At 49.4% G+C, this 16,577-nt stretch overlaps 1 protein-coding gene across 1 annotated transcript in view; it reads right to left on the reverse strand.

Moving 5' to 3' along the window:
* The window catches only part of PAPPA2 (pappalysin 2), a 128,570-nt gene extending 119,980 nt beyond the window's left edge, over positions 1 to 8,590 (reverse strand). The window contains exon 1 of the mRNA XM_083446232.1: positions 7,590 to 8,590. Coding sequence (XP_083302358.1) covers positions 7,590 to 8,049 — 460 coding nt within the window. The 5' untranslated portion in view covers positions 8,050 to 8,590. The remainder of the gene's footprint in view (positions 1 to 7,589) is intronic.
* Positions 8,591 to 16,577: the final 7,987 nt, after the last annotated feature.

A 16,577-nucleotide genomic window follows, 5' to 3' on the forward strand; every position in this document is an offset into this window, starting at 1 on the left:
ATAGCCCAGATGTGAGGTTACCAATCCACATGTAACAGAGGCCAGGTTTTCCTGTCCAGAAAGGGCACAGTTGGTGCAGCAGCTGATGCTAATGATAGGTGCTCTTCAGAGGGAGGGGAATCCCAATTGTAACAGGCAGACTCCCCAGTACTTGGGGCCCACTTAGCCACAGGGTGTCAGCTTCGGCCTGTTAACCCTCACCCACTGTACCACTGCACCCAGTTACTGGTTCACCTTAGGCACCACCTCTGCCAACTTGGTTTCATTGGGAAAGCAGAGCTGAGCTTCATCAACCTTCTCATGATCACTCCTAATGGCCTCATATAGCATTGGCCCAAATGCAGACACGTCCTGCCCCACCTCTAATCTCTGGAATCACTGTAAATCAATGCCTCCCATTCCCAACCCATGGAGATGGTTCAGGGAGAGAGCACATTTCAATGGTGTCCAAAGCGGCTGACAGATCTCACAGCAGCAGGAGGGCTCTTTTGAGGGTCTCTCCCTCAAAAAAAGGTCATCTGCCAGGGCCAGTTGCATGCCAAACCCAGGCCTGAACCCAGACTCACAATCTGTTTCCTCCAAGAGTGCCAGTCAGTTAAACTAGGAAGCCTTGCCAGGTTTACATTCATGTACTCTAAGGGTGCCCCCCAGTGGCAGCAAAGCCAGTATTTTCTGCTGCTTCGACTCTTTCAGCAGGGCTTGTTTCACAAATGTTTCGAGTTAGACTCAGCTGCTGGCTCTATAATCCACAGACCCACGCTGAGGGGGTGATGAACCTCTTAACCACAACTTAGCACTTAGGCAGGAAATCTCATCAAATTAATATTTCTAGTTTTGCACAGTCTTCAGGAAACTGATGTGGTGAGTGACAAAACAGGCGGCTTACCCAAGCTACATGGTGAGAGCATGTTCATGCGAAGCCGTTTCATGCTATGAGGTAATCCACAAAGCTTCACAGGCACTGTGATGAGCCTTCCCTGGTCCGGATTCTACTCAGAGCGCTTGAGATCACAGGAAAGCAACAGGCACCACAAGAACTTCAGCATGACTTGAAGCTTGCTCAGTAGTTGGGCTTCTCAGTCACCCCGTGTTAAGACTATGCACAGTATAGCTTTTTAACATTCAAAAAATGCTACACTAGGTTATGTAGCCCAACCTGAAGCAAAACAGGAATCCAGAATTCTGCAAGCTGGAAATGCATTCTGGAAATGTGGAAGTCTGGTTCAATCCATGCAGTGAATTTTGCCAAGGCTATCCTACACCCTCTCCCAGGAGGTTGGTCTAATCCCTATACTAGAGGTTTCCCCAACTACCAGTTGAGACTGCCTTGCTTTTAATGCCCTTGGTCTGGTCTCTTGGGTGCTTGTCCTGCCCTGGCTTTTATTGTTCTGTTTTATATGTCATCATTACGCTGCTGCCACTCAGCCGTGTTGCTTGCGTTTGTATTACATTTCAATGTTATTTTTGGATTCTGTCTATTTTATTCTGGGAGCCAGTTTGGAAGCCTATGGGTAGAAAAGCAGTCTAGAAATACTAATTCTATATATAGATATATACTATTCCTGTAAATGTTGTTGTTGTTGTTTTAAGTTCTGCATTACCACCGCAGAAAACGATTTCAATCAAGGACTAGCAGAGAGGCAAGGACTTTGAAGGCAGTAAGGGTGAGAGTGAGGAATTGTATGTGCTCGTAACTAAAGCAGGGAACAAGGTGGGACATTTCAAATGATGTCCCTCCTGACCTCCTCTCGTGGAGATCACCAGCAGGCTTGTGACCTAATGCATATCGCATGTAGAACTGGTTGCAGGAACAGGCATCTCTAAGCAGGGCCAATGTGCCTGGCCAGAACAACTAAGGCAACTTGAAAAAGGACCATCATGATCACGTAAACTGCAGTGACCACATTAACACACACACACACACCTCAAAGCAGCACTCCATACAAATCAGCCCCACTACACAATCTATTGCAGATCACAAAACCTGTGGAACTCCTGCAAGAGACTACACGGAGACTGGTCCCCAGTAAATACTGAATTTATTTTAAGAAACTGTGGGGAATTTACACACCCAGGTGTGTCAGAAAATAATACCACTTGGGCCACTTCCCACAAATATCCAGTGCCTGCATTTGGTCCGATGCCAAACTGTGGTTTACTGCAGCCTTACCCAACATGGCACCCTCCAGTGGTTTTGGAATTCAATTCTTGTCGGAACATTTTATCATATGTGGTGGGAATGTAAGAAAGTAAAAAACTTATGGGAAATGATATATTATGAGATGAAAAAGATGTTGAAATATACATTTCTAAAAAAAACCAGAAGCATTTTTACCAGAAGCAAGAGTATTGTTGGCTCAGAAATGGAAGCAAGAAGAAATACCGACGAAAGAAGAATGGCAGACAAAATTAATGGACTACGCAGAATTGGATAAAATGACAGGAAGGATTCGAAACCTGTAGGACCAGAGATTTACAGAAGATTGGGAGAAATATAGGAATTATTTGAAGAGCAACTGTAATCAACAAATTACGCTAGTAGGACTACAAGAAGTTTTGTAAGGAGAAATATTGCAAAGAAGAGAGCTATTAGATATGAGATTTAAATGTAATAGTGAAAATAAGAACTGTAAATTAAGTGGATAGATTGGAAAATTTTCAGATGTGATTGATGGATGTAAAAAAAACTGTATAAGATGTAAAAGTATGTTTAATTACTGTTGAAAATGATATGTTGAAAACTAATTTTTAAAAAAAATTTAAAAAAGGAATACAATTCTTGTCGGTCTCAGCCAGTACAGCCAGCATCAGAGATGACTCCAGCTAAAACATGGAATCACAGAATCTCAGAGTTGGAAGGGACCACAAGAGTCATCTAGTCCAACCCCTTGCAATGTGGGAATCTTGTGCCCAATGTGAGACTCAAACCCAGAACTCTTGAGATTAAGAGTCTCATGCTCTCCTGACTGAGCTATCCCAGGCCCAGGAGGACAAAAGTGTATGGTTCTATTGGCAGAGCACCAGACTCTTAATCTCAGGGTTGTGGGTTTGAGCCCACACTGGGCAAAACATTCCCGCATTGCAGGGGGTTGGACTAGATGACCCTCATGGTCCCTTCCAACTCTACAATTCTATGATTCTAAGGCTGCTTTAGTGTTACATGATGAAGCCTTGGGCTTCTGCACTCCCTTTCCACTTTTCCTCCACCACCACAGTCACGAGGAGCAGACTGGAAGCTTTTGCTTCCGTTTCAAGATACCTGCATTTTGTGGCCATGTCTCAAGGCAGTCAAGCTGTGGCTAGTCTTAATTATGGCTTGGAGGACAAAGCCAACTTCAAATTGTGGTTTCAGATCCTGGCTTGTTTCCTTAAACCATAGTTAAGACAAACCACAGTTCTGAGTTGCGACAACAAATCACAGTTAGTCAAAAATGGAAACTGAAGCTTCCCGTTTCCTCCTTATGGCCACTCGGGAGAAGGAGCACCTAACACAAAGCCAAAGTTCAGAGCTGAACTCAGCCAGGGGCCATGCTCAGAAGTAATTTCTCTCTGCACCCAGAGGGCTCCCACTTTGCTCCTCTTTTAGCTGGGGAAGGAAGCAAACCACAGAGCAGCACTGAATCCAAACCAGTTTTTGAGGTTTGCTTCTCCTCAACAAACCTTGATCAGGAAGCCAAGAACAAACCTTGATTTCAGCTGATGGTTTGTTTGGCGAGAAAAGTTCAGATGTAACGCTAAGACTGCCACTCTGTGGTTTGTTCCATCACTTTTGAAAACTTAAAAATGGTTTATAGCTGGTTTTTTTTTTAAGTCAGCTTGTTTTGAATTTCAGACTTGTCTCAATGATTGTAATGCTTTTACATTTAAGTAAACGGCTGAAAGCAATATCTTTTTCAATTAAGCAGCACACAAATTCTGTTTTGATAAAATAAATAAGGGAGGAACAAAGTGGGGGAACTTGAACTCATGCACAGCACAGTTAAACAAGCCATACTTTGTGCCCTAAGCCTTGGACACATTAGGTTAGTGGCTTGAAACACAGCATTTGAAGTCACACAGGTCAGAGGAGGAGCAGGGATGTCTTCGCCCGATGCCCATGAGCTGGCACAGACCTGTAGCCAGTGGGGGCTAAGGGGGCCCTGCCCCCCCCCAAAAAAGGTTTCCTGCTGCCGCTCACCCATTTCCTTATAAAGAAATAATTAAATCAACAGGAAGGCTTTTGCCTTCTTTTCTTAAAGGTAATCCAATCCCCCCACCCCGGCCTAGCATTCATTAAACTATACATTTCTGCCTGCCTATTTTTTTCTTTGCTCATAACACTTATTTGTACTTTTCACTGTGCAAGGCAGTTCGAGTATCTTTTTGGAAAGGCAGAGTGAAAATGATGCAAGTGAATGAATGAATGAACGTCTGCATTACAGACCAGACTGCGTAACTCCACCCTGGAGATCAAATTAGTTTGACCCCAAATGCCCAGTTATGTACCTCCAATATTCATCTGTAAAACGGGAAAATATCTCTGTTCACATGCACACCAGTTGTGATTTCACTGCTCAAGGTGCACGGCATGGCAACTTCTGACAGTTGCATCAGAAACCACACAGTATTACAGCACACCATTGGGCAACACCCCCTGGATGAGGCCGTAAGAACCAAAACAATTATTTGGCAATAGTGTTTGGTGATGTAGGAGTTGTTTGTCCCTCCACCCACTACTGGCATCAACCTGTCTCTAAGTTTTAGGCACCTGTGTACGTGTGATGCAGAAGAATCCAATTTCTGGCAGAGAGGGAAGCATGGTTAAAACTTCTGACATGCAAGATGCACACACACTATACATTTAAAGCACATTCAAAGCACAGTTTTCCCCTCACCCCCCCCCCAAATAAAATTCTGGGCACTGCAGTCTGTTAAGAGTTGCTTGGAATTGTAATTCTGTGAGGGTTAAACTACAGTGCCTAGAATTCTTTGATGGAAAGAATGTGTTTTGAATGCAGCTAGTCTTTTCTGGTGCTTAAGAAATAAGCTTCCCATGATAGTTTGGAATGAACCAGCATTGCTCTGGTGGTTTTTGAGCAGGAGTGGGCAGACTTTAGGGTTGAGTGGCTGACTTTGGTGGTGGTGTTGTTGTTCTTTACTAGAATACCACGATCTTTCTATCAGAGACAAGTATAAAAAACACACAGTTAGAATTAAAGAGCAGGACACACGGTGAGCCCGGGAATTTATTTTCAGTACCAGAGCTAAATGAGCTCAAAATCCTTTCACACCAAATCCACTTCTAGTTGGCTTTCTTCATTTCAGCAATGAATTTAGGTGAGAAAAGTCATTTTGTGGTTGCCTTGTTAAACAACTGCAAAGTCAGAAACCTTTGCTCATCTACTGCAAATAACCCTGAAATCTACCAGTAGTTCCCAATCTACTTTCTGGGCACCTGGGTCAGGAAAGAAAGAGAGAATTCTTTTTCTTGCACCAATTTCTGCTGCTGCAAAGGCACAGTGGAACTCATAACCAAGTAGAAACCTGCACTCTCTCATGGAGGCCCACGACAAGTAACATCACTGTCTCATTAATTCCATGAAAATCTAAAGAACTTCACATGTGAAAAACCCAGAAAAATTCAGAGCCTTCCATATGTCATATATTCCAATGGTCTCCATTTACCTTGGACAGTGTATATTTTCTGATAAAGATGCATCCATATAATTTTGTTGGTCAAAACTATTGGGCTGAAAGGGTTTAAACCTATACCTACTTATTTGGAAATAGGTCCCAGGTGATCTCTTTGAATTCAGCAAGACTCACCCTATAAGCTGTTTATTTTAAAGTTATGTTTTTATTATGACTTTTCTGTATTGGATCAGATTGTTATTAGGTGTATGATCTTTGTTGTCTATTTTCTTGTTTCTTCAGCTTGTAAACCACCTTACGCATAGCAATATAGAAAGGCAGGAGACAAATTAAAAGGGAAATGGAAATGAAATACACAGGCCAGCTTCAAGCCATGCATAGTGCAACAACTCTTGTTGATTTGAAACTGTTTTCCTTGTAAGTTAAAAAGCTTTCCTCGCTCTGTAGCGCAGTACATGCTTCAGCAATGTGAGCAATGTGCAGAACACAAGGAAGAGCTGCATTCAGCACTCATTCTTGGTGCATTATCAGGAGTATCCGCCAGTAATCAACTACTCCCATTTTCATCTGTGAAATGTTAGAGTGTAAAATATGCTTGCTGTCAAGGTGCTCCCAGACCAGAGCTTAGTACTGCAAACCAGTCATTCAAGATATTGCAAACAGGCCGTTGGCATGACACTCCCCCCCCCCCAACTTATTGGTTATCCGGATTCATTGGGGGTAGTGGGGAATACTGGCTGACTTTTTGATGCTGATGGCTTCCCATCTGTGTAAACGCTGCAAAAAAAGTGTTCGTATGCATGAACAGTGGGGGACGCGGGTGGCGCTGTGGCTAAAACCTCAGCGCCTAGGACTTGCCGATCGCATGGTCGGCGGTTCGAATCCCCGCAGCGGGGTGAGCTCCCGTCTTTCGGTCCCAGCTCCTGCCCACCTAGCAGTTCGAAAGCACCCCTAAGTGCAAGTAGATAAATAGGTACCACTTTCTAGCGGGAAGGTAAACGGCGTTTCCGTGTGCTGCGCTGGCTCGCCAGAGCAGCTTCGTCACACTGGCCACGTGACCCGGAAGTGTCTCCGGACAGCGCTGGCCCCCAGCCTCTTAAGTGAGATGGGCGCACAACCCTAGAGTCGGACATGACTGGCCCATACGGGCAGGGGTACCTTTACCTTTACCTATGCATGAACAGCACCAAACCTACACCAAACACCCATCTGGAGGTACTCTAGGAATAGAAATTTGCTGGAGAGTCCGGTTATTCATCAAGTCAGAAAGGTGAAGCGAGTAATGTATCAAGGGGTTCAAGGGGAACCACAAAAGAATCAGGAAAATTGACTCAGATCATTCTGAATACAGAGTTGAAGAGCTTTCCAGTTATTAGTTGCCAAGTTGCCAAGTTTAGAATTGTAGAATCATAGAACTGTAGAGTCAGAAAGGACCACGAGGGTCACCTAGTCCAACCCCCTGCAATGCAAGACTCTTCTGCCCATTGTGGGGCTCGAACTGACACCTGCTCTACCTACTGAGCTATCCTTCCTTCCTTTCATTTCAGAGTGGGTGTGGCAAACAGAACAAAAGCTGACTTCTACCAGGAAAGGTGAGCATTCTTAACAGTCCGACCTCTGCCTATCTACTGTGGCTCTTTGTGGCCAGTCTTGGCCCCTCCCTACCCCCACCCAACACTTTGTCGAAACTTCTTGAAAAGTCGGGGGCAAAGGGTATCTGTATTTGTTTAATTTTTCCCCGGGGTGGGGCACGTTAGATCGATAAAATCTAACTTGAAGTACCACCAGCGCCATCCCTCGGGTCCAGCTGGGAATCCCTCCAGCCTAACTTGAAGGAAACACGAGCGTCGTCGGGCGCTCGGATCCCGCGCATCTCGGTTTTCGAGGGCGTCTGCCTCCTCCCCGCGGACCTGGCCCAGCCTTCACGCCCTTCCCTTCCCGGCGCCCCTCCCGCTTACCTGCGACGACGGCTGGGTTGCTCTGGCCGCCCTCGGGCTTCAGCCACGCCTCGACGGTGAACTCTAAGCGGGGCAGCTCGGCCACCACCCCCGGGCGCAAGAGCAGCTGCTCCCGCCGGCCCGAGAAGTAGAGCGCGGCGACGGCGCCCGGAGCTGCAGGACCGGCTCTGGCGCGCGCGCGCCGCGGGAAGGGGCTGCTCTCGCCCCACGTGTCCTCCACGCTGCTGCCCTCGGCGCTCCGGGCGCGCCTAGGCTGCCCCGGTGCCGCCGCCGCCGCTGCCCGCCCGGGACGCGGGTAGGTGGCGTCGGGGCGCAGCGGCCGCGCGGCAGAGCGAGTCCTGCGCAGCCAGCAGCGCTCCCCGTCGTGCGACTCCGGCGTCGGGCTCCCGCCCAGCAGGCCCGCGGTCGCCACCAGGAAGGCGGCGGTCGCCACCAGCGGCGTCCAGCCGGGACGTGCCATCCTCCGGCGCGCACCTTCGGGGCTGCCGCTTCCTGTCCTTGGGTCCGTGCCGGTCCCTCGGCTCCCTTTCACATGGGTCGGCCCCGGGCGCGTCGGTGGCTGCCGGGCTTCAGCTGCTGCAGCCGCCCCTCTGCTCCGAGCGCCGGAGAGCGGTCAGGTGCATCGCCTCGCCCGGCCAACTTCTCCCCCGAGCGCCCGGCCCAGCGGGGTCCCAGGACCGAGGGGGCCCTCAAGGGCTTCCTTCGAGCATCCTCGACGCCTCGCCTTGGTCCGGCGGCTCGCCCGCTTCTCTCCGGTGTCGCCCTGCCCTCCTGCTCCGTCCGGAGGTCCCAGGCGGCCGAGCGCCGTGCGCTGCCCCTCGTTCCCGGAGCTCAGCTTGTTCCCGGAGCCCAGGTGCGGCTCCCCTCGGCTCTCCTTCGATCCCGCTGGATTCCTGCGAAAGAGAACGGGAGGCAATAGGAAGAAGCGTGCGCCTGGAGAGCTGCTCGCTCTCGGCTTTGTTTGAAGAGGATTGATGCTGCTGCTGCTGATGGCCAATCTCATAAATTCTGCACATCACTCCACCTCCTGCCTCTCTCGGTGCCCCCTCCCCCCTCGCCCCCGCCTCCCGCCATCCTCTCTCTCCTCCCCGCGCGCTCGGAGAGAAGCAGGGTGGTACCCCTTGGGGGTGGCGGGAGTGGTTTTGCGACCGGATCCCATTCACTCTTAGAAGCACTACCGCGCTCGGGTGGGCTTACGCCCAAGTAAGTAAGGTCAGCCACTGAAACAAGTAGACCTTACTTCCGAGGAAGCGTAGGCGTGTGGGCTGCTTTTCACGTTACCTTGGCCTTGCTACCTGCGTGGCAGCCCGGCAGTCCCAATCCAGCGCCTCCCTTTCCCCTTCCGATCCCGCCGATAAAGCTCCAATGCTACTCACAAATCACTTGAGGGTTATTCCCACCCACTTCTATGAGACTTATTTCTGAATCAACATGCCCTTAGGATCGGGCTGTGTGGCGTTAAACTCGGTGCGGGCTACTGCATCAACATGTTCAGGATCGGGGCTTTTGGAACCGAAGTCGTCTAAATTTAGGGATTTTCAAACGCAGCATCCCAACCTCACACACATCCACGTGAAAGTAAGTCCCTTTAGTTTGCGTGGAACTTAGTTTTCCAGCAAAACCTTGATGCTGAACACAGCATTACGTGGAAATCCGTGGCTTCTGAGTAATATCAGAATCGGGATGCCCGTGACACGGGAGACGACCCCTCCAACACGTTTGCTCTTAAGACAGACCCACTTGTCCACCCGCTTGTTCTGTGCAGTTACCCCGCTTGACACTTGTGAGCATTGCTGCACCCCTAACCCGGAGCGACCTCCGAGTAAAACACGCTCGGGCGCTTGGACTCGGGTTCGAATTCGGAGTCTCCACTTCCAGGTTCCCGACGCGTTAAGGAAAACATTGGAGGAAGACGCCTGTCATTGGCTCCAGGAGGGTGCGGATATCGCTCCCGAAATGGATTTGGGCGGGACTCCAGTCGACGAAAAGAGGGGTGGGTGAATGCGCTTTGGAGGGAATAAATTAATATTATAATTTGGCTGCCGGCGGGGATCAAGAACCCGCCGGCTTACTTAATTTGGGGCACTGCGTGGTAGCTTTAATCTCCTGCGAGGCTGGTCCTACGAATGATTTGGAAAGGCCCTTTCCAGTGCGCCCACGGGGGCGCAAAAGGGGCGGTTGCGCCTGGACAGTATGGGCTACTGAAAAGACACAGAGGCAGATGGTGTTGAGCAGCTTTCGCCAAGTGGGCGCCCTCCGAGGCTGATGGGAGTTGCAGGCCAAGCACCTGGAGGGCGCCCAGTTGGCGACGGGTGTTTTGTGCACGGGTGGGGAACCCGTCGTCCCCCGGACGTCGCCGGACTTCCAGCCATTCGAGCCAGAGGTGAAGATCCAGCTACATCTGGAGGGCCCCGCGTGCCCCACCTCTGCCTGGGGCCTGCGCGCAAGAAAGGAGCCGAGCAGCTCCATGCCTGGTCCTCCTCGCGGAGGTTTCCCTGGTCGGGGTTGCGACCCAGTCGGTAGACAGACCTCGTGCTTAGCAGTTGGGGCGCTTTGCCGCGCGTTCCCAGTGCGCCACCTCGGTGCCGGACGGGACGCGCAGCAGCGCACCGGCGCTTCCTTCCGCTCGCGACCTTTGCTGGTTGGCGTCTGCGGGCCAAGCGGGGCCTTCTGCCGGGATGCGCCGGGCGGCCCGGGCCTCTCGCTGCGAGCCGGGCTTGGAGCCACGCCGGCGAAGGGACCCCTCGAGGGATCTCTGCGCCATCCGCAGCCGCCACCTCCTCCTCCCCGAGTCTAAATGGGGGGAAAGGGAGCAGGGAGTCCGAGCTGCACCCGGCGCTTCTTCAGGCTGCCAGGTGGCGAGCAGGGAGTGCAGAAGGAAAGGGGGGGTGTCGGAAGGAAAGCAAGCGAGATCACCTCGCTCCCTCCCACCCCGCACCGCGGAAGGACCCCAACCTCGAAGTAAGAAAAGCGGGTCTCGCAAGGGCCTTCCCGCCTGGAGTAAAAGGAAGCGACAGCGACAGGGGATATCCGACGGCGGCTGCCTGCCGATTGCTCACCCTGCGCGTCTCCTCCGTCTCACCCCCTTCTCCATTCTTGGCACCCCCGAAGTTGGGGAGAGGGTGGCTTGCTTTCTTCTTCTTCTTCTTCTTGCAACCTCCTCCCCCCGAAATGGGGTCCTTCCCCCCCCCCCCACGCTATAACGCATCACCTTCCTAGCTCTTCAGCCCCCACCCCTCAGCTTCTCCCCATCGCGCCCTCCAAGCCGGGAAGGGGAGAGACCCACAGTGTCTAGAACCTGCAGGAACCCCCCCCCCCTCACTTTTATTCGGTGAAAGTGGCTGCGCGAGAACCTTTGCACGCAGAGAGATCCAGCGCAAAGGTTTGGACAAAGACGGGGCTCTCCCCGCTCTCTGCTTTTGCATTTTCTTCTCAAATGCACCAGCCACCCCGACCTCTTCTGTGTGACATGTGCGGGAAAGGTAAGGTATACAAAAGTCCGATCGGCGTGAATTCAGAAGATTGGGAGCGGGTGTCAAATTTTATTTGAAGCCTACCTGCCCCCTAGCTTCCCCGTCCCACACTTACCCCACACAGATCACCGCCCTCGGAGGAGACACACAAGTGGATTTTGAGTTTTTTGGTGTGTGTGTTTTTAAAAGCGTATAAAAACCCACCCGCAGTGCCAGAGGGAAAGACTCGCTCTGTGCCAAAAACAACCCATTTAATGGAGGGGGGGGGAGAGAGACTTTAGAAAGTTGCTTATTTGTTTATGAAAAGCCCACCTCCCACCATTGCTCCAGTGAGGGTCCACAAAGGCTGGTAGGAGCTGTTTTGAAATCTCAACGTGAACTTCTCTCCCCCCCCCCCCTTTAACTCCTTTCTTCACTGCAAAACACTATCTGTGACGATCAGACGAAAGCAAAGGTTGCCAGCGAAAAGCTGGGAGTGGGAGGCCCTTCCAGGGTACAGGCTTTCAAATCAGGAAAAAAGAAAGAAAGAAAGAAACTTGGAGGGAAGAGATTTTAAGGAAGCACAGCAGGCACTGCCTGGGGAAGAAGAAAAAACAGATATTTATTTATATTAAGTTGGGGTCGGAGTAAGGGGGGGAAGTGGGGCTGACACAACATGTTGGAAAAGCTCAAAGGATGAGGAGAGGGAGGCACAGAACTCAAAGCAGGAGCGGGATCGCTTTGGATGCAGGTAAACTTATAAGGGAGAAGGCACTGGAAGAGACGACTGGATAAACAGCCAGAGAGAAGGGAGAAAACACAGCACTATAAGGCAGGGCAAACAAGGACAGAAAGAACATTGAGCTGGAAATCTGAAGATCAGGAAAGAGAGGAGGATCTAAGCACCACCAGGAAACCTCTGGTGAAAACATAGAGACAGCAATCCGGAGAAACACACACAGGAATATTACAAATAGATGGTTGCAGATTTCGTTCTTTTCAGAGAAAATGCCCGCTCCCTCTTTGAAGTCAGAGAGACTAGATCCGAAGCATCCTCAACGTGGACTGACACAGAGGAGATCCATTTAGGAACAAATTGTGTGGTTTAGTAGTTAAAAGTATGGACTGGAAAGACACCCCCCTCCCCCTTTCAAATCTCATCTCGGACATTAACTCAAGAAATGGCCTTTGGGAAGTCACTGGGCCTAAGTCTCCACAATATGGGGAGGGTGGCTTTAAGAATCACTGAGGCAACGTAGGTGACATGTCTTGAACCCAACACACACACACACCCATGGTATACATTGCTGTGTATTATGTTTGTTTCAGTCCCTGCTGAAACCTCAGGCAAACTGGGATGGTCTTGGGGGAACATTGGCCGTTTTCATCAGCATCACTAAAACCGGTTTTAAAGTGTCCTGTTTTTGTAAGGGCATTTCCACATGTGAGACATACATCAGTATCTGTGCGATTCTTGCCTCTAGAAAACATGCCCTGGTGGGAATGCGCCATGTGGACTTTCCATGCTGCATTAACAAAATCCACACGTGCACAAACAGGAAAGGAATAACAGCAATTCTGTGCAAGTGCTCTTCTACGCTTCATGGGGCCAAGATACACCTTTAGTGTTTTTTTATGCATCTGCTCTTGCTTTCTGCAAAACATCAGTGATGTTCAGAAGCGATGCATTCCAGACTTAAAGGCATTCTTATCATCACTTGTGAAAGCTCCGTCAGTCTCCCAGCCTCAAATTCTCCATCTATAATAAGGGATTAATTAGTAAAGACTTGTCTCTCAGGGCTGTTTGGCGGGAGAAAGGCCATCAAGATTGCAAAGGATTCTGCCTCCACAAACCATTTAAGAATCCCAACAAATAATGCAAGATCTGAGATGTTATCAATTTGGCCTCTCCTTAATCAGCTACCTAACAGGCTGTTTCTTGCATGTATTGGAAAACTGCAAACATGTATTGTCTAGGAAGGTATACCAAATTGCCCCCTGATAGCATGGTGAGCCAAGTTTGCTGTGAAATGTGGTATGCTTGGTTTAATTGGCAAGCCCGTCGTGTTCCTTATCTCACACTGTGAAGGTTATTAACTGCTCTTCTCAACCATCCTCATCACAGCACAAAAAGCCAGCATTGCACCACAGGGGGTTGAACTAGATGACCCTGGTCCTTGCAGCCACAGCAGGCACTGTGATTCTGCAGTGGTTTGACTTCACCCCTGGAGGCGCACTCCATTACGTCTCAACATACAGATGCAACAATCCCACCCTTCCTCCACATGGAATGGATGCCTCTTCCACTCCCCATTTCATCTATCCACAAACCCTGTGAGATAAGTTAGGCCAAGAGATAGTGAATGGTCCAATGCCACCCAGTCAGTTTTATCACTAAGTGGGGGCTTGAACCCTGGCCTCCAGGGGTTCTTGTCTGACATCTTTGCCATACGGGCCCCACATCCATAGACTGAACTGCAGATATGGTAGTGCCCAGATTTTGATGAATGAATGTTATTTTATCCTTGAAGGGCTTTGCCAAAGGTCACCTTAACCTCCAAAAGTTCTTTCCGTAGCTTTGTAGGCCAGATTGAAGACTGCATGAACCACTCAGAGAGTTCTACTGGAAGACACAAATGCCAATTGCCAGGGAAGTGCTGCTTCTTTGATGTCACCATTGCCATAGAGGAGGCTCAGAAATGTTACCTATGCTTGGTCAGATTTGCACTAAGCTTTCTACCCCTTGCCTACCTGTCCTTACCTCTCCCTCACTACTGCCTGTTTTTAATGTGGATTTGAAGCTGCTTGTGATGCCCACCTCATCCAAGGGTTCAGCCTGCATGTCTCCATACTGAATGTAGGTGAGGAAGTTCTAACTGAAGGGTAAAGGTAAAGGTACCCCTGCCCGTACGGGCCAGTCTTGACAGACTCTAGGGTTGTGCGCCCATCTCACTCAAGAGGCCGGGGGCCAGCGCTGTCCGGAGACACTTCCGGGTCACGTGGCCAGCGTGACAAAGCCGCATCTGGCGAGCCAGAGCCGCACACGGAACGCCGTTTACCTTCCCGCTAGTAAGCAGTCCCTATTTATCTACTTGCCCCCGGGGGTGCTTTCGAACTGCTAGGTTGGCAGGCGCTGGGACCGAGCAACGGGAGCGCACCCCGCCGCGGGGATTTGAACCGCCGACCTTTCGAGCGGCAAGCCCTAGGCGCTGAGGCTTTTACCCACAGCGCCACCCGCGTCCCACAGCGCCACCCACTGAAGGGAGGGGGCAACAATACCAGCATCCCATCAAGCAGTGCAGATGGGAAACATCAATATATATTTCGGAGGTATAACACTGTAAGCAGTCGTGCATGGGCAAAAGCAAACACAGGAACTCACGTATGCATTCATATCCTGGTGTGGACACAGCCCAGGCCCTGCTCCCTAGAAAATGCTCCCAAATCTTCTGTGCTGTGCAGATGTGCAAAAGTTTCCTTAGCAGACAAACTGCTACTGTGCAAAATGTCCCAATAAAGGGAGAAGGTTTGGAATCCAACGAACTTGAGCACTGCTGTTTTGTTTTTAGCCTCCTTGTGCTCCCTAAGCTACTGTTGATTATTCCATTTTATTTATTTTAAATATTGCCAGACTGCTTTTCAGGGCAGAGCCCTCACAAGACAGCTTACACAGAATAAAATATAATCATGTAAAACAACAGTCTAAAAAAACTTAAAGACCAGCAACGCACCATTGCAAATTGGCGAAAGCAAATCAAAAGCAGCACTATGATTCCTTCGCTTACTGACCCGTCTTCAAACCCATCTTCTCAGTGAAAAGCAGCTTGAGGTGTGTGGGTTTTCAAGGCCCATTTAAAAGTTTGCACTGGTGGGGCCATATCCATACCAGCTGGGAGGGCGTTTCATAATTGGGGGCCACCACCAAAAACATGGAATCCTCTCTCCTGCCCAGTATTCTGACAGTTCTCTTTTCTCTTCTCCCTGTTGCTATCATCACCTCATTTCTAGCTGTAAGGTTGCCAGACTGCTTGGTGTCTGTCTGTCTGTCTGTCTTTTTTTTTTTAACAGAAGAGATGATGGGCCAAACAAGTTCAATAATTCTTCCAAATAAAATCATACTTGGCTGGAACAAGGTGATCCATCGTCTGAGTGTTCATGTAAGGCAAAAAAAAAGGCCCCCACATGGCTGCAAAATATTGTGGTGACTTGTGAGTTCATGAATCAGCTACTTCACAGAAATAATCTACAGCATATTTTTATACTACACAAGTAAAAGTCAAGGTATCCTCCCAGCCCTGGGTTATAGTTCAATGGGCTGTGACCAGGAGGAATATACCGTATTTTTCGCTCTATAAGATGCACCAGACCACAAGACGCACCTAGTTTTTGGAGGAGAAAAACAAGAAAAAAAATATTCTGAATCTCAGAAGCCAGAACAGCAAGAGGGATCGCTGCGCAGTGAAAGCAGCAATCCCTCTTGCTGTTCTAGCTTCTGGGATAGCCGCACAGCCTGCATTCGCTCCATAAAACGCACACACATTTCCCCTTACTTTTTAGGAGGGAAAAAGTGAGTCTTATAGAGCAAAAAATACGGTAATTAAAGGTGTGAACAATAGAGTGTTAATTGTCTCCCTCAAATATGGAGAGCAGACCTAACTTTGGGTCGTTAACCATCTGTTGTCCTTTTATTTTTATTTCATAAAATTTATATACTACTTGATTGTAAAAGAAGAAACCTCAAAGAGATTTAAAAAAAAAATCATTAGTAAAAACAATTAATATATTCAGGAAATTAAAACCAGCAACAAACAAAAAGCATATCAGCGTTCCAAATATCTGGATGCAATTTCCCAGCACTCAATCCCAGAAAACAGGAACAAAATGACAATCCCAGAACATATGCCAGTAAGTGACCTTATTTAGGCAGCACCATCAATGCAGGTGGTGCTGTGGTCTAAAGCACTGAGCCTCTTGGGCTTGCAGATCAGAAGGCCAGCGGTTCGAATCCCCGCGACAGGGTGAGCTCCCGTTGCTCGGTCCCTGTTCCTTCCAACCTAGCAGTTCGAAAGCACGTCAAAGTGCAAGTAGATAAATAGGTACCGCTCTGGCGGGAAGATAAATGGCTTTTCCATGCACTGCTCTGGTTCTCCAGAAGCAGCTTAGTCATGCTGGCCACATGACCTAGAAAAACTGTCTGTGGACAAAATCCAGCTCCTTGGCCAGTAAAGCGAGATGAGCACTGCAACCCCAGAGCCATCCACGACTGGACTTAATGGTCAGGGGTCCTTTACCTTTATCAACTGTTAGACCAGCCTTTCTCCACCATGGGTCTCCTGATGGTCCTGCTTGCTAGGGGTGATGGGAGTTGTAGTCCGACAACATCTGGGGACCCAAGGCTGAGAAAGGCTGTGATAAACCCTAGACCCAAGAAACAGGTGTGTCAGTGGGTGTTTTTTAGTCATTTCCTCTAGGTTTCCAAAAGGAAGCAGCCTTTGTGAGAGCCCATCATCAAGTGTGGGAAGGGGGGCGGGGGGCT

Source organism: Podarcis tiliguerta (assembly GCF_965153285.1).
Source record: "Podarcis tiliguerta genome assembly, chromosome: 6".
NCBI lineage: Eukaryota > Metazoa > Chordata > Lepidosauria > Squamata > Lacertidae > Podarcis > Podarcis tiliguerta.